The sequence below is a fragment of the Oncorhynchus nerka genome, linkage group LG22, assembly GCF_034236695.1.
Source record: "Oncorhynchus nerka isolate Pitt River linkage group LG22, Oner_Uvic_2.0, whole genome shotgun sequence".
Taxonomy (NCBI): domain Eukaryota; kingdom Metazoa; phylum Chordata; class Actinopteri; order Salmoniformes; family Salmonidae; genus Oncorhynchus; species Oncorhynchus nerka.
Window position 1 is genome coordinate 42,842,708 of NC_088417.1, and position 17,971 is coordinate 42,860,678.

Sequence of the window (17,971 nt, forward strand, 5' to 3'; positions counted from 1 at the left end):
TATATATATATATATGTAATTGCTGCCAAAGGTGCTTCAACAAAGTACTGAGTAAAGGGTCTGAATACTTATTTAAATGTGATATTTCAGTTTTTTATGAAGTAGCAAACATTTGTTTTTACTCAGTCATTATGTGGTATTGTGTGTAGATTGATGAGCAGAAAAAAAACTATTTCATTTTAGAATAAGGCTGAATACTTTCCGAAGGCACTGTATAGGTATATTTGTGTGTATGTATGTATATATTTAATTATTTTTAACAGGCGGTGCTGCAGCACCCCAAATTCCCATGGCTACGGATACTACCTATAGAAAAAAAGAGGATGACACAGACAGAGATGCTTTTTCCTAAGAGAAAGAAAGAGAGAAAAGTGATCAGACAGAAAGAAAAACAGCAGGGAACCATGCTGTCAGAAAGTGGTCACCAAACAGCAGTCAGAAGAATCTCCATTCATCTGTGTCTTCCCCACCCCTACATTTGCTCTATTATTACAAGGTGTGAAGCGGTGTTAGCATTCGCTTTCCTGGTCGCTTCACACTAAACCGCGGAATCCAGACACAGTTAGGGGAAGAAATATGGGTCCACAGAGCGATATTTCACTGGCACCAGTGCGACATTGATGGATGACGGATCATTAGACATTTGCCAGTTTGCTTTGAGAGTTATTTTCAGCAATAATATATGGGACTAGGGATTGGATGGGAAGTTCAGAAATTTTGTTTTTGGGACGTAGAAGTAGCGCGCAAAATGGAGGATAGAGGAGAGAAATGTATTGATGCAAGGATATATTCATCTGAAATTATTCAACATTTCATTTTCACATTCATCAAATATGGGCTACTATTTAATGTAGATGTATCAACCTAAATGTACTATGCCTTTATATTTATATTAAAGAAAAGGTCCTTGCAAGTATTCTAAACTCCTTTCTCTCTCTCTTCTCTTCCGTTGTTCAGTGATGGTGCTGATGATCATGTCGATGCGTCAGAGGAAGAAGGAGCCATTGATTCTGGAGGAGGAGAGGGACGTGAGGGAGAACATCGTCCGCTACGACGATGAAGGTGGAGGAGAGGAAGACACTGAGGCCTTCGACATGGTAGCCCTCCGCAACCTCAACGTCATCAGAGACCCCAAGGTCCGGCGAGACGTCATCCCTGACACCCACACCTTCTTCCCCTATCCAACGTCCTCCTCCTCGCAGCCTGTCCACAAAACCCTGCCAGACAATGTGGTGTTCAGAGAGTTCATCTGGGACCGCCTGAAAGATGCAGATGTTGAGCCTTCAGCTTCGCCATACGACTCTTTGCAGATGTACGCCTTTCAGGGGAGTGGCTCGGTAGCTGAATCCTTAAGCTCCTTGGAGTCGCTAAGTACAGACTCAGAGCAGAACTACGACTATCTCAGCACCTGGGGGCCACGTTTCAAGAAGCTAGCCGACCTGTATGGCAACAGCGACGGCAATAGCAATGGCAACAGCATGTTGTCATAGCCAAAACTTTCCTGAACTTAGACAACAAATATGTTATGATAGTCTTGGGTGAGAGTCTGTGAAAACAAAGTGAGATAGGAAAAATACAAGTGACTTCAAAGGTTGGGTTTGTTTATGTGCCTTGGATTTGGGATTTTCAAAAGGGGTGACTTGGCAAGTTTTGACAAGTCATTTCAAAAGTGAGTTGACTGAAGAGCAAAAACATTAAAAGGTTTCATAGTTGAGCTGAGGTCCAGCGTACATGATAGGCTACAGTATATTTATGTGGAGAAACCTGTTCTCTCAATCCTGACATGGGCACAGACCCAGCAGTCTTGCATTGATGCATTCTCTTGCTCTTTTTGTTTAAAAAAACAAACTTTTCTCCTGAAGTGCCCAGTCCCGGCTGGCTAATCGGTAGAGTAGTCACTCAACTATTAATTTGAAAGTCATGAAGAGTGTCAATATTTTGTTTTTGTTCTGTGTTTTTCACAGAGACTATGAAGAAAATGTATTAAGTCAGACTCACAGAGACAAAAACAATCATCAAATCAAATTTTATCGGTCACATACACATATTTAACAGATGCGGGTGTAGAGAAATGCTTGTGTTCCTAGCTCCAACAGTGCAGTAATATCTAACAAATCACAGCAATACACACAAATCTTAAAGTAAAATAATAAGGACAAGCAATGTTGGCGTGGCATTGACTAAAATACAGTAGAATAGAATACAGTATATACATATGAAATGAGTAAAGCACTATGTAAACAGTATTCAAGTGATTAGCATTCCATTATTCAAGTGACCAGTGATTCCATGTCTCTGAATATGGGGCAGCAGACGGCTAGTAATGGTTATTTAACAGTCTGATGGCCTTGAGATAGCAGGTTGAACAGGCCATTGTTACAGGTGGTTGATGTCCTTGATGACCTTTTTGGCCTTCCTGTGACAACGGGTGCTGTAGGTGTCCAGGAGGGCAGGCAGTGTGCCCCCGGTGATGGGTTGGGCAGACCGCACCACCCTCTGGAGAGCCCTGCGGTAGCAGGCGGTGCAGTTGCTGTACCAGGCGGTGATACAGCCTGACAGGATGCTCTCAATTGTGCATTTGTAAAAGTATGTGATGGTCTTAGGGGCCAAGTCAAATTTCTTCAGCCTCCTGAGGTTGAAGAGGCGCTATTGCGCCTTCAACACCACGCTGTTTGTGTGGGTGGACCATTTCAGATCATCAGTGATGTGTACACCGAGGAACTAGAAGCTTTCCACCTTCTCCGCTGCGGTCCCGTCGATTTGCATGGTCCCTCTGCTTTCTACTAAAGTTCATGATCAGCTCCTTAATTTTGTTGACGTTGAGGGAGATGTTATTTTCCTGCCACCACTCCGCCAAGGCCCTCACCTCCTCCCTGTAACCTGCCTCGTTATGGTTGATAATCAGGCTTACTATGTTTGTGTAGTCCACAAACTTGATGATTGAGTTGGAGGCGTTTGTGGCCACGCAGTCATGGGTGAACAGGTAATACAGGATGGGGCTGAGCACGCACCCTTGTGGGGCCCCTGAGTTGAGGATCAGTGAAGGGGAGGTGTTGTTTCCTACCTTCACTTGGAGAGTTCTATCGTGTTGAAGGCTGAGCTATAGTTAATGAAAAGCATTCTTATATAGGTATTCCTCTTGTCCAGATGGCATAGGGCAGTGTAATAATCTGTGGATCTATTTGGGCAGTAAGCAAATTTAAGTGGATCTAGGGTGTCAGGTAAGGTAGAGGTGGTATGATCCTTAACTAGCCTCTCAAAGCACTTCATGACGACAGAAGTGAGTGCTACGGGGTGATAGTCATTTAGTTCAGTTGCCTTTGCTTTCTTGGGTACAGGAACGATGGTGGACATCTTTGAAGCAAGTGGTGACAGCAGGCTGGGATAGGAAGAGATTAAATATGTACATTAACACTCCAGCAAGTGGGTCAGCGCGCATGCCCTGAGGATGCAGCTAGGGATGCTGTCTGGACTGGCAGCCTTGAGAGGATTAACACGCTTAAATGTGTTACTCACGTCAGCCACGGAGAATGAGAGCCCACTGTCCTTGGGAGCAGGCTGCGTCGATGACGCCTGCCCCTCAAAGGTGGGGGAAGAAGGTCTTTAGCTTGTCCGGGAGCAAGACGTCGGTGTCCACGACGTGTCTGGTTTTCCCTTTGTAATCCGTGATTGTCTGTAGACTCTGCCACATATGTCTTGTGTCTTAGTCCCCGAATTACGACTCCACTTTGTCTCTGTACTGATGTTTTACCTGTTTGATTGCCTTACAGAGGGTATAACTACACTGTTTGTATTCAACCATATTCCCAGTCACCTTGCCATGGTTAAATGTGGCGGTTCATTGCTATTTGTGTCAAGTAGTCAGGTGTACAGATCTTTAATTTCCTGAGAGAAATCTGTGTACATTTTCTCCTCTTAACATTGCATTTAACAGATGTTAGAATGTGGTGTTTGCCTTTGAAGTCTGTTTCCCTTAGGCTCAATCAAGTCCACTTTTATGTAATAATGATGTAATAACAATGATGTAACATTATGGTTCAGATAGAAAATCCATATCCATCTGGTTTGAACCTTTAAATAAAGAGTTTTTCATTATTTGCAAAGGAATTCGGAATTCACAGTCGATGTTGGATACTTGCAACTTTGACTTGAATAAAGTGAAGGCTTTTTTGAATGGGTTTCAATGCTGGGCTGAAATTGAATTCTATACCTTTATTTAACTAGGCAAGTCAAGAACAAATTCTTATTTTCAATGATGACCTAGGAACAGCGGGTCAACTGCCCTATTCAGGGGCAGAAAGGCAGATTTTTACTTTGTCAGCTTTGGGATTCGATCTTGCAAAAATGTTCGGTTACTAGTCAAACGCTCTAAGCACTAGGCTACCTGCAGCCCCATGGGTTACACAACTAAAATACAATGTTCTCCATGTAGCTCACAGGAAATGCAGCAAATTTGTTTGTCCAAAAATTATTTTGCAGAATGAATCATTTCGTTAATTGATAAGTGACACTGTCACTAATTCCCCCGAAGTTGGTGCCTCACCTTGTTCGTTCGGCGGTCGACGTCACCGGCTATCTAGCCTCCACCGATCTACATTTCTTTTTCCATTTCTTTTGTCTATATTGTACACACCTGGTTCCCATTACGTTTGAATTAATTCCCTATTTAACCCTCTGAAGCCATCATGGTTTTGTGCGTGTTTATTGTTGTCAGTTGTCTCGTTTATGTGATTCTGGATTTTCGTTCTCCTTGTTGGAAGATTATTTTTGAGTAAAGATACTATTATTACTCATCTCTGTGTCCTGCGCCTGACTCCGCCTTACCCACATCACCTAGACTCAAACACACACTGTATGGTGAGAAAACAGGAGGCAAAGGAAATATTTTCTTTGAAACAAAATGCCTTTTAAACAGTTCCCATTGGAAGTCAGCATGTTAATCAAACATTATTCTTATTTATTTTGAAGAATCATAAATATGTGATGTTTGCGGATGTTTTTATTATTTTTGTGAACAATAAAAATGACATTCAGTTCCTCGAAAGACTGAGGGGAAAAAAATATATGATATGTCAGTGTCTTATCAAGGTGAACCAGATAGGCTATGTGTAATGCTCCGGGTGTCGTGGGTGTGGAGTCAAACGCAGGAGACAGAGAGTGCAATGCTGTGCGTCTTTAATAGCACCAACGCACCACAGGGTGCTCACAATAGTAACGGCCCCAAACACAGGGAATGAAAATGTACAACGGAAAAGTCACGACCAGGCACTACCACGTACCTCTACAATACAACAGAGCCGAAGGTTACACTGAAATAATCCCGCACAACAACCAGGCAGGCCGGCTGTCTAATAAAGACAAACTAATCATACATAAACAGGTGCTACCAATAAACATACAAGGAGGGGGAGGAAAGACAATCATTGGCAGCTAATAGGCCGGTGACGACGACTGCCGAGCGCCACTCGTGACACTATGAGAAAAAAAATGAGGGCTGTTTTGAAGAGATGGCGATGCAGAGCTGCCTTTTTGTCTGCAATGAATATCAGCAGGCCTAAAACGCAGACATACAAACATACATTTTCTTTGCCTTTGCACAACTCCGGGATCCAGATGGGAGGGGAGAGAAAGGGAATGAAAGCGAGGGGTACAGAGGGAGGAGGAGAGAAAGTTTTCTGTTTGTTTCACGTCTCCTCTAGATGAGGCTTTGTACATGAAAGGCCAGTCGGAAACAAAGCAGGCTTCAAACTCTGCAGAGGTGTGATGACTGGCTTGCACGCTCTTGGACCTCTTAAAGAGCCTTTTGCAAATTAGCCAGACGCTCCTCCTGTGGTGATCAGCCTCCTAGCTGTGTGTGCTAATAGTTCTGGTCAGATCATGTGAACAGTGGCATTTACACATACAGTGGGGCAAAAAAGAATTTAGTCAGCCACCAATTGTGCAAGTTCTCCCACTTAAAAAGATGAGAGAGGCCTGTAATTTTCATCATAAGTACACTTCAACTATGACAGACAAAATGAAAAAAATATATATATTTGCAAATTATGTTGGAAAATAAGTATTTGGTCACCTACAAACAAGCAAGATTTCTGGCTCTCACAGACCTGTAACTTCTTCTTTAGGAGGCTCCTCTGTCCTCCACTCGTTACCTGTATTAATGGCACCTTTTGAACTTATCAGTATAAAAGACACTTGTCCACAACCTCAAACAGTCAAACTTCACTATGGCCAAGACCAAAGAGCTGTCAAAGGACACCAGAAACAAAATGGTAAACCTGCATGAGGCTGGGAAGACTAAATCTGCAATAGGTAAGCAGCTTAGTTTGAAGAAATCAACTGTGGGAGCAATTATTAGGAAATGGAAGACATACAAGACCACTGATAATCTCCCTCGATCTGGGGCTCCACGCAAGATCTCACCCCGTGGGGTCAAAATGATCACAAGAACGGTGAGCAAAAATCCCAGAACCACACTGGGGGACCTAGTGAATGACCTGCAGAGAGCTGGGACCAAAGTAACAAAGCCTACCATCAGTAACATACTACGCCGCCAGGGACTCAAATCCTGCAATGCCAGACTTGTCCCCCTGCTTAAGCCAGTACATGTCCAGGCCCGTCTGAAGTTTGCTAGAGAGCATTTGGATGATCCAGAAGAAGATTGGGAGAATGTCATATGGTCAGATGAAACCAAAATATAACTTTTTGGTAAAAACTCAACTCGTCGTGTTTGGAGGACAAAGAATGCTGAGTTGCATCCAAAGAACACCATACCTACTGTGAACCATGGGGGTGGAAACATCATGCTTTGGGGCTGTTATTCTGCAAAGGGACCAGGACGACTGATCCGTGTAAAGGAAAGAATGAATGGGGCCATGTATCGTGAGATTTTGAGTGAAAACCTCCTTCCATCAGCAAGGGCATTGAAGATGAAACGTGGCTGGGTCATTCAGCATGACAATGATCCCAAACACACCGCCCGGGCAACGAAGGAGTGGCTTTGTAAGAAGCATTTCAAGGTCCTGGAGTGGCTTAGCCAGTCTCCAGATCTCAACCCCATAGAAAATCTTTGGAGGGAGTTGAAAGTCCGTGTTGCCCAGCAACAGCCCCAAAACATCACTGCTCTAGAGGAGATCTGCATGGAGGAATGGGCCAAAATACCAGCAACAGTGTGTGAAGACTTACAGAGAACGTTTGACCTTTGTCATTGCCAACAAGGGGTATATAACAAAGTATTGAGAGAAACTTTTATTATTGACCAAATACTTATTTTCCACCATAATTTGCAAATAAATTCATTAAAAATCCTACAATGTGATTTTCTGGATTTCTTTTCCTCTGTCATAGTTGAAATGTACCTATGATGAAAATTACAGGCCTCTCATCTTTTTAAGTGGGAGAACATGCACAATTGGTGGCTGACTAAATACTTTTTTGCCCCACTGTACATATTTTTGCCCTACCTATGGTGTGTGTGTGTACTTTGCATGTGCATGCCTTGCGTGTGTCTGTGTGTTGAGAGAGAGAGAGCAAGCACGTGCCATGGGATTGCATACTTTTGTGTATGAATATCTCACCGCATGGTTTCATCTGTTTTGATTAAGTTTTGTGATGCAATATGCAGAAGAGGCAGCTTCTCAGGCTCCTTCTCGACAGCTTGCCAAGGTGCATGAAAACAATTGACAGTACTGTAACTCATCCTGATGCAACAGCATGCAATGAGGTTGCTATGCATCTTTACTCTGGCCGGTAAATATGCTCCCTCTCCTTACAGGTATTGACATAGGTTCCAAACTTTGGGGAGAACATCTGAAGAGTATGAACCATGGGGCATGAGGAGCAAAGGTAAGCATGTGTACTAATTAATACTGACACTACTGTGCCGTATTGGCCACTCAAGAGTTGTCATGCGAAGAAACAGGAACAGTTGTCGTAACTTGAGCCAACTTTTTTTCAAATCAAATCAAAATCAAATCAAGTCTATTGATATAGCCCTTCTTACATCAGCTGATATCTCAAAGTGCTGTACAGTAACCCAGCCTAAAACCCCAAACAGCAAGCAATGCAGGTGTAGAAGCAAGGTGGCTAGGAAAAAATCCCTAGAAAGGTCAAAACCTAGGAAGCAACCTAGAGAGGAACCAGGCTATGAGGGGTGGCCAGTCCTCTTCTGGCTGTGTCGGGTGGAGATTTTGGCAGAACATGGCAAAGATGTTCAAATGCTCATAAATGATCAGCATGGTCAAATAATAATAATCACAGTAGTTGTCGAGGGTGCAGCAAGTCAGCACCTCAGGAGTAAATGTCAGTTGGCTTTTCATAGCCGATCATTAAGAGTGTGTCACGTTCTGACCTTAGTTCCTTTTTTTTGTCTTTTGTTTTCAGTCTTTGTGTGTCTGCACCAGACAGAACTGTTTCGGTTGTTTCTTTGTTGTTTTGTTATTCAGTGTTCAGTTTACTTTATTAAAAAGATGAACACATACCACCCTGCACATTGGTCCTCACCTTCTTCCACAGACGACGACCGTTACAGAACCCCCCACCACCAAAGGACCAAGCAGCGTGGTAACGGACAGCAGCAGCAGCGATCGCAGGACTCCTGGACATGGGAGGAGATTCTGGACGGCAAGGGACCCTGGGCACAGGCTGGAGAATATCGCCGCCCCAAGGCTGAGCTGGAGGTGGCGAAAGCCGAGAGGCGATGGTATGAGGAGGCAGCACGGCGGCGCGGTTGGAAGCCCGAGAGGCAGCCCCAAAAATGTATTGGGGGGAGGCACACGGGGAGTGTGGCTAAGTCAGGTAGGAGACCTGAGCCAACTCCCCGTGCTAACCATGGAGAGAGAGGGACCAGGCAGGCACCGTGTTATGCCGTGAGGCGCATGGTGCCTCCGGTGCGTGTGCATAGCCCGGTGCAGTACATTGCAGCACCTCGTATCGGCCAGGCTAGAGTGGGCATCGAACCAGGGGCCATGAAGCCGGCTCAGCGCAACTGGTCTCCAGTGCATCTCCTCGGGCCGGTGTACATGGCACCAGCCCTTCGCATGGTGTCCCCGGTTTGCCAGCACAGACCAGTGCGGGCTATTACACCTCGTAGCACTGGCCTGGCTACGGGGAGCATTCAGCCAGGTAGGGTATGGCAGGCTCGGTGCTCGAGACCTCCAGTGCGCCTCCACGATCCGGTCTATCCGGTGCCGCCTCCACGCACCAGCCCTCCGGTGGCAGCCCCTCGCACCAGGCTGTCTCTCCGTCTCCTCCCTATAGGTGCTCCCACCTGTCCAGCACTGCCAGAGTCTTCCTCCTGCCCAGCGCTGCCAGTCTCCCGTCTGTCCCGAGATGCCAGTCTCCCGTCTGTCCCGAGCTGCCAGAGCCTCCCGTCTGTCAAATCAAATAAAATTTATTTATATAGCCCTTCGTACATCAGCTGATATCTCAAAGTGCTGTACAGAAACCCAGCCTAAAACCCCAAACAGCAAGCAATGCAGGTGTAGAAGCACGGTGGCTAGGAAAAACTCCATAGAAAGGCCAAAACCTAGGAAGAAACCTAGAGAGGAACCAGGCTATGTGGGGTGGCCAGTCCTCATCTGGCTGTGCCGGGTGGAGATTATAACAGAACATGGCCAAGATGTTCAAATGTTCATAAATGACCAGCATGGTCAAATAATAGTAGGGCAGAACAGTTGAAACTGGAGCAGCAGCATGGCCAGGTGGACTGGGGACAGCAAGGAGTCATCATGTCAGGTAGTCCTGGGGCATGGTCCTAGGGCTCAGGTCAGTTGAAACTGGAGCAGCAGCATGGCCAGGTGGACTGGGGACAGCAAGGAGTCATCATGTCAGGTAGTCCTGGGGCATGGTCCTAGGGCTCAGGTCCTCCGTGAGAGAGAAATAGAGAACGCACACTTAGATTCACACAGGACACCGAATAGGACACGAGAAGTACTCCAGATATAACAAACTGACCCTAGCCCCCCGACACAAACTACTGCAGCATAAATACTGGAGGCTGAGACAGGAGGGGTCAGGAGACACTGTGGCCCCATCCGAGGACACCCCCGGACAGGGCCAAACAGGAAGGATATAACCCCACCCACTTTGCCAAAGCACAGCCCCCACACCACTAGAGCTGCCAGAGTCTCCCATCTGTCCCGAGCTGCCAGAGTCTCCCGTCTGTCCCGAGCTGCCAGAGTCTCCCATCTGTCCCGAGCTGCTAGAGTCTCCCGTCTGTCCCGAGCTGCCAGAGTCTCCCGTCTGTCCCGAGCTGCCAGAGTCGCCCGTCTGTCTGGAGCTACCAGAGTCGCCCGGTCAGCCAGGAGCTGCCAGAGCCGTCGGTCAGCCAGGAGCTGCCAGAGCCGTCGGTCAGCCAGGAGCTGCCAGAGCCGTCGGTCAGCTAGGAGCTGCCAGAGCAGTCAGTCAGCCAGGAGCTGCCAGAGCCGTCAGCCAGGAGCTGCCAGAGCCGTCCGTCACTCCAGCGCTGCCGGAATCGCCCTTCACTCCGGAGCTGCCGGAGTCTCCCGTCCGTCCGGTGCCGCCGGAATCTCCCGTCCATTCGAGACCCGTAGCTTGGGTCCGAGGTCGGCGGCGAGGGTCGCCACGTTAAATAGGCCCCGGAGGCGGGTAGAGAGGCGGAGAACGACTATGGTGGAGTGGGGTCCATGTCCAGCGCCAGAGCCGCCACCGCGGACAGACACCCACCCAGACCCTCGCCTATAGGTTTAGGTTTTGCGGCCGGAGTCTGCACCTTTGAGGGGGGGGGTACAGTCACGTTCTGACCTTAGTTCCTTTGTTTTGTCTTTTGTTTTCAGTCTTTGTGTGTCTGCACCAGACAGAACTGTTTTGGTTGTTTATTTCTTGTTTTGTTATTCAGTGTTCAGTTTACTTTATTAAAAAGATGAACACGTACCACACTGCACATTGGTCCTCACCTTCTTCTTCCACCAACGACGACCGTTACAGAGTATCTCTACCGTTCCTGCTGTCTCTAGAGAGCTGAAAACTTCAGGTCTGGGACAGGTAGCACGTCCGGTGAACAGGTCAGGGTTCCATAGCCGCAGGCAGAACAGTTGAAACTGGAGCAACAGCACGGCCAGGTGGACTGGGAACAGCAAGGAGTCATCATGCCAGATTGTCATGAGGCATGGTCCTAGGCCTCAGGTCCTCTGAGAGAGAAGGAAAGAGAGAAAGAGAGAATTAGAGAGAGCATACTGAACCTCTATTTTCAAAATATGCGTTACAGCCAACGCTAGACAAGCATTTGTGTAAGTTTAGCATGGCATAATGCTATGCTAGGCTGTGCTGGCAGCAGGCAACATTTTCACAAAAATAAGAAAAGCAACCAAATTAAATCATTTACCTTTGAAGAACTTCGAATGCTTTTCACTCAGGAGACTCCCAGTTAGATAGCAAATGTTCCTTTTTTCAAAAAATAATATTTTTGTAGGCGAAAAACATCACGTTTGTTCATCCTGCTTGGCTGAGAAATCGAAAATACTTAAACTATAACGCCAAACTTTTTTCAAAATTTGCTCCATAATATCGACAGAAACACAACAAACGTTGTTAGGATCCATCCTCAAGGTGCTTTTAACATATGTATTCGATAATATATCCGTGGAGGCAGTTGGTTTCTCATAAGAAACGATTGGAAAAATGGCTACCTCAGTATTTTACGCAAGGTTTTCTCCGGGAGACACCATGCGTCCACTCGCCCTATATGGTCTCTTACAGCCATTCTCCAATGGAAATGCCTAAAAAGAAACAATGCTGCAGACACCTTGGGGAAAACGTGGAAAACGTAAGCTGACTCCTAGCTCCTTCACAGCCATATAAGGAGTCATTGGCATGATGCGGTTTCAAAAAATGCGGCACTTCCTGATTGGATTTTTATCTGGGTTTCGCCTGTAACATCAGTTCTGTGGCACTCACAGACAATATCTTTGCAGTTTTGGAAACGTCAGAGTGTTTTCTTTCCAAAGCTGTCAATTATATGCATAGTCGAGCATCTTTTCGTGACAAAATATCTTGTTTAAAATGGGAACGTTTTTCATCCAAAAATTAAAATAGGGCCCCCTATATCCAAGAAGTTAAATTCACACAGGACACAGGATAAGACAGGAGAAGTACTCGAGATATGACAAACTGACCCTAGCCCTCCCGACACATCAACTACTGCAGCATAAATATTGGAAGCTAAAACAGGAGGGGTCAGGAGCCACTGTGGCCCCATCCGATGATACCCCCGGACAGGGACAAACAGGAAGGATATAACCCCACCCACTTTGCCAAAGCACAGCCCCCACACCACTAGAGGGATATCTTCAACCACCAACTTACCATCCTGAGACAAGGCAGAGTATAGCCCACAAAGATCTCCTCCACGGCACAACCCAAGGGAGGGGGGCGCCAACCCAGACAGGAAGATCACATCAGTGACCAACCCACTCAAGTGACGCACCCTTCCTAGGGATGGCATGAAAGAGCACCAGTAAGCCAGTGACTCAGCCCCTGTAATAGGGTTAGAGGCAGAGAATCTCAGTGGAGAGAGGGGAACCGGCCAGGCAGAGACAGCAAGGGTGGTTCATTGCTACAGAGCCTTTACGTTCACCTTCATACTCCTGGGCCAGACTACACTCAATCATATGACCTACTGAAGAGATGAGTCTTCAGTAAAGACTTAAAGGTTGAGACCCAGTCTACGTCTCTCACAGACCATTCCATAAAAATGGAGCTCTATAGGAGAAAGCCCTGCCTCCAGCTGTTTGCTTAGAAATTCTAGGGTCAATTAGGAGGCCTGCGTCTTGTGACCATAGTGTACGTGTAGGTATGTACAGCAGGACCAAATCAGAAAGATAAGTAGGAGCAAGCCCATGTAATGCTTTGTAGGTTAGCAGTAAAACCTTGAAATCATCCCTTGCCTTAATAGGAAGTCAGTGTAGGGAGGCTAGCACTGGAGTATTATGATCAAATTTTTTGGTTCTAGTCAGGATTCTAGCAGCCGTATTTAGCACTAACTAAAGTTTATTTAGTGCTTTATCCGGGTAGCCGGAAAGTAAAGCATTGCAGTAGTCTAACCTAGAAGTAACAACAGCATGGATACATTTTTCTGCATCATTTTTGGACAGAACGTTTCTGATTTTTGCAATGTTACGGAAAAAAGCTGTCCTTGAAACAGTCTTGATATGTTTGTGATATATTACACTCAACTGAACGACTTGATTAGTGTAGTGTTAGCTAGCTACATAGTTGTCTTTGCTGTCTTCGTATCCAAGATAATTGTGTAGTTTAGAGTGTGTAGTTTTAGAGTGATTATCTTAATTTACCGAGGTTAGCTAGCCAGCTATTTGTCGTCCTTAACGTAGGAGACACTGCTAGCTAGCCAACAGCTAGCCAACGTCTACCGAATAGAACTTCCGCACTCAACAACCCGGTCGCATTCCGCTTCGCTCCACAGGTAGTATCACATTTTCATTTCATTTCATTACAGTACAACGGTTTGATTTGTTTGATCGTAGCTAGCTACATAGCTAGCTACATAGCCGTCTTTGTATCAAAGATAATTGTGTAGTCTAGAGCGATTTTCTAGGTTAGCTAGCCAGCTATTGTCGTTCTTTTAACGCAACGTAACGTAATCAACACTGCTAGCTAGCCAGCTAGCCCCCGAATAGCAGCACTGTAGAAACTATTACACTCAACGGAACGACTTGATTAGTGTAGTGTCAACAACGCAGCCACTGCCAGCTAGCCTACAAAGTCAACAACGCAGCCACTGCCAGCTATAGCCTACAAAGTCAACAACGCAGCCACTGCCAGCTATAGCCTACTTCAGCAGTACTGTATCATTTTAATCATTTTAGTCAATAAGATTCTTGCTACGTAAGCTTAACTTTCTGAACATTCGAGACGTGTAGTCCACTTGTCATTCCAATCTCCTTTGCATTAGCGTAGCCTCTTCTGTAGCCTGTCAACTATGTGTCTGTCTATCCCTGTTCTCTCCTCTCTGCACAGACCATAAAAACGCTCCACACCGCGTGGCCGCGGCCACCCTAATCTGGTGGTCCCAGCGCGCACGACCCACGTGGAGTTCCAGGTCTCCGGTAGCCTCTGGAACTGCCGATCTGCGGCCAACAAGGCAGAGTTCATCTCAGCCTATGCCTCCCTCCAGTCCCTCGACTTCTTGGCACTGACGGAAACATGGATCACCACAGATAACACTGCTACTCCTACTGCTCTCTCTTCGTCCGCCCACGTGTTCTCGCACACCCCGAGAGCTTCTGGTCAGCGGGGTGGTGGCACCGGGATCCTCATCTCTCCCAAGTGGTCATTCTCTCTTCCTCCCCTTACCCATCTGTCTATCGCCTCCTTTGAATTCCATGCTGTCACAGTTACCAGCCCCTTCAAGCTTAACATCCTTATCATTTATCGCCCTCCAGGTTCCCTCGGAGAGTTCATCAATGAGCTTGATGCCTTGATAAGCTCCTTTCCTGAGGACGGCTCACCTCTCACAGTTCTGGGCGACTTTAACCTCCCCACGTCTACCTTTGACTCATTCCTCTCTGCCTCCTTCTTTCCACTCCTCTCCTCTTTTGACCTCACCCTCTCACCTTCCCCCTACTCACAAGGCAGGCAATACGCTCGACCTCATCTTTACTAGATGCTGTTCTTCCACTAACCTCATTGCAACTCCCCTCCAAGTCTCCGACCACTACCTTGTATCCTTTTCCCTCTCGCTCTCATCCAACACTTCCCACACTGCCCCTACTCGGATGATATCGCGCCGTCCCAACCTTCGCTCTCTCTCCCCCGCTACTCTCTCCTCTTCCATCCTATCATCTCTTCCCTCTGCTCAAACCTTCTCCAACCTATCTCCTGATTCTGCCTCCTCAACCCTCCTCTCCTCCCTTTCTGCATCCTTTGACTCTCTATGTCCCCTATCCTCCAGGCCGGCTCGGTCCTCCCCTCCCGCTCCGTGGCTCGACGACTCATTGCGAGCTCACAGAACAAGGCTCCGGGCAGCCGAGCGGAAATAGAGGAAAACTCGCCTCCCTGCGGACCTGGCATCCTTTCACTCCCTCCTCTCTACATTTTCCTCTTCTGTCTCTGCTGCTAAAGCCACTTTCTACCACTCTAAATTCCAAGCATCTGCCTCTAACCCTAGGAAGCTCTAGGAAGCCTTCTCCTCCCTCCTGAATCCTCCTCCCCCCTCCTCCCTCTCTGCAGATGACTTCGTCAACCATTTTGAAAAGAAGGTCGACGACATCCGATCCTCGTTGGCTAAGTCAAACGGCACCGCTGGTTCTGCTCACACTGCCCTACCCTGTGCTCTGACCTCTTTCTCCCCTCTCTCTCCAGATGAAATCTCGCGTCTTGTGACGGCCGGCCGCCCAACAACCTGCCCGCTTGACCCTATCCCCTCCTCTCTTCTCCAGACCATTTCCGGAGACCTTCTCCCTTACCTCACCTCGCTCATCAACTCATCCCTGACCGCTGGCTACGTCCCTTCCGTCTTCAAGAGAGCGAGAGTTGCACCCCTTCTGAAAAAACCTACACTCGATCCCTCCGATGTCAACAACTACAGACCAGTATCCCTTCTTTCTTTTCTCTCCAAAACTCTTGAACGTGCCGTCCTTGGCCAGCTCTCCCGCTATCTCTCTCAGAATGACCTTCTTGATCCAAATCAGTCAGGTTTCAAGACTAGTCATTCAACTGAGACTGCTCTTCTCTGTATCACGGAGGCGCTCCGCACTGCTAAAGCTAACTCTCTCTCCTCTGCTCTCATCCTTCTAGACCTATCGGCTGCCTTCGATACTGTGAACCATCAGATCCTCCTCTCCACCCTCTCCGAGTTGGGCATCTCCGGCGCGGCCCACGCTTGGATTGCGTCCTACCTGACAGGTCGCTCCTACCAGGTGGCGTGGCGAGAATCTGTCTCCTCACCACGTGCTCTCACCACTGGTGTCCCCCAGGGCTCTGTTCTAGGCCCTCTCCTATTCTCGCTATACACCAAGTCACTTGGCTCTGTCATAACCTCACATGGTCTCTCCTATCATTGCTATGCAGACGACACACAATTAATCTTCTCCTTTCCCCCTTCTGATGACCAGGTGGCGAATCGCATCTGCATGTCTGGCAGACATATCAGTGTGGATGACGGATCACCACCTCAAGCTGAACCTCGGCAAGACGGAGCTGCTCTTCCTCCCGGGAAGGACTGCCCGTTCCATGATCTCGCCATCACGGTTGACAACTCCACTGTGTCCTCCTCCCAGAGCGCTAAGAACCTTGGCGTGATCCTGACAACACCCTGTCGTTCTCAACTAACATCAAGGCGGTGGCCCGTTCTTGTAGGTTCATGCTCTACAACATCCGCAGAGTACGACCCTGCCTCACACAGGAAGCAGCGCAGGTCCTAATCCAGGCACTTGTCATCTCCCGTCTGGATTACTGCAACTCGCTGTTGGCTGGGCTCCTGCCTGTGCCATTAAACCCCTACAACTCATCCAGAACGCCGCAGCCCGTCTGGTGTTCAACCTTCCCAAGTTCTCTCACGTCACCCCGCTCCTCCGCTCTCTCCACTGGCTTCCAGTTGAAGCTCGCATCCGCTACAAGACCATGGTGCTTGCCTACGGAGCTGTGAGGGGAACGGTACCTCAGTACCTCCAGGCTCTGATCAGGCCCTACACCCAAACAAGGGCACTGCGTTCATCCACCTCTGGCCTGCTCGCCTCCCTACCACTGAGGAAGTACAGTTCCCGCTCAGCCCAGTCAAAACTGTTCGCTGCTCTGGCCCCCCAATGGTGGAACAAACTCCCTCACGACGCCAGGACAGCGGAGTCAATCACCACCTTCCGGAGACACCTGAAACCCCACCTCTTTAAGGAATACCTAGGATAGGATAAAGTAATCCTTCTCACCCCCCTTAAAAGATTTAGATGCACTATTGTAAAGTGGCTGTTCCACTGGATGTCATAAGGTGAATGCACCAATTTGTAAGTCGCTCTGGATAAGAGCGTCTGCTAAATGACTTAAATGTAATGTAATGTTCGTCAAAAGAGAGATTTAGCGTCAGAGTAACGCCGAGGTCCGTCACAGTTTTATTTGAGACGACTGTACAACCATCAACATTTATTGTCAGATTCAACAGAAGATCTCTTTGTTTCTTGGGACCTAAAACAAGCATCTCTGTTTTGTCCGACTTTAAAATTAGAAAGTTTGCAGCCATCCACTTCCTTATGTCTGAAACACAGGCTTCTAGCGAGGGTAATTTTGGGGCTTCACCATGTTTCATTGCAATGTACAGCTGTGTGTCATCCGCATAGCAGTGAAAGTTAACATTATGTTTTCGAATGACATCCCCAAGAGGTAAAATATATAGTGAAAACAATAGTGGTCCTAAAATGGAACCTTGAGGAACACCGAAATGTACAGTTGATTTGTCAGGAAAAACCATTCACAGAGACAAACTGATATCTTTCCGACAGATAAGATCTAAACCAGGCCAGAACATGTCCATGTAGACCAATTTTCACAATCCAATTAACTAATTTAGAAAGATTTGTTCAAAGACTATACCTAACTGTGACTAATAAGCAGTCTTATATGCCCTTGATTCCTTTGATTATGGTTTCTACAGTAATATACCATTTGACAGACAATACATATTTTCAAGGATGTGGTATTCACATCAAAATGCTACTCCATCATATTCTTGTTGACTTTAAGATTATATTTGAATTCTTTCTGCTGGATGCTTGAACTCATTGACTGAGGCAGTCTCGTCGTCTATTCCTACCTACACACACAGTACCATCCTGACACCAAGCTTGTTTGCATGTGGAACCAGGGATAATTAATTGTCATGTCACACAAGTTCATAATTAGGCTTTTGTGTCTTTCGTCATCCTAAAACAATAATCCTGCCATTATAATAAAACCTTACTCTTTGACATCCATGCTTACTAATGACACAAGTATCCTATTGTTTTTG

At 46.9% G+C, this 17,971-nt stretch overlaps 1 protein-coding gene across 1 annotated transcript in view; it reads left to right on the forward strand.

The window, feature by feature from the left end:
- LOC115105205 (cadherin-7-like) overlaps positions 1 to 4,177 on the forward strand; it is a 111,382-nt gene extending 107,205 nt beyond the window's left edge. Inside the window, exon 11 of the mRNA XM_029626947.2 lies at positions 958 to 4,177. Within this exon, the coding sequence (XP_029482807.1) occupies positions 958 to 1,490 (533 nt within the window). The 3' untranslated portion in view covers positions 1,491 to 4,177. The remainder of the gene's footprint in view (positions 1 to 957) is intronic.
- The last annotated feature ends 13,794 nt before the right edge of the window (positions 4,178 to 17,971 follow it).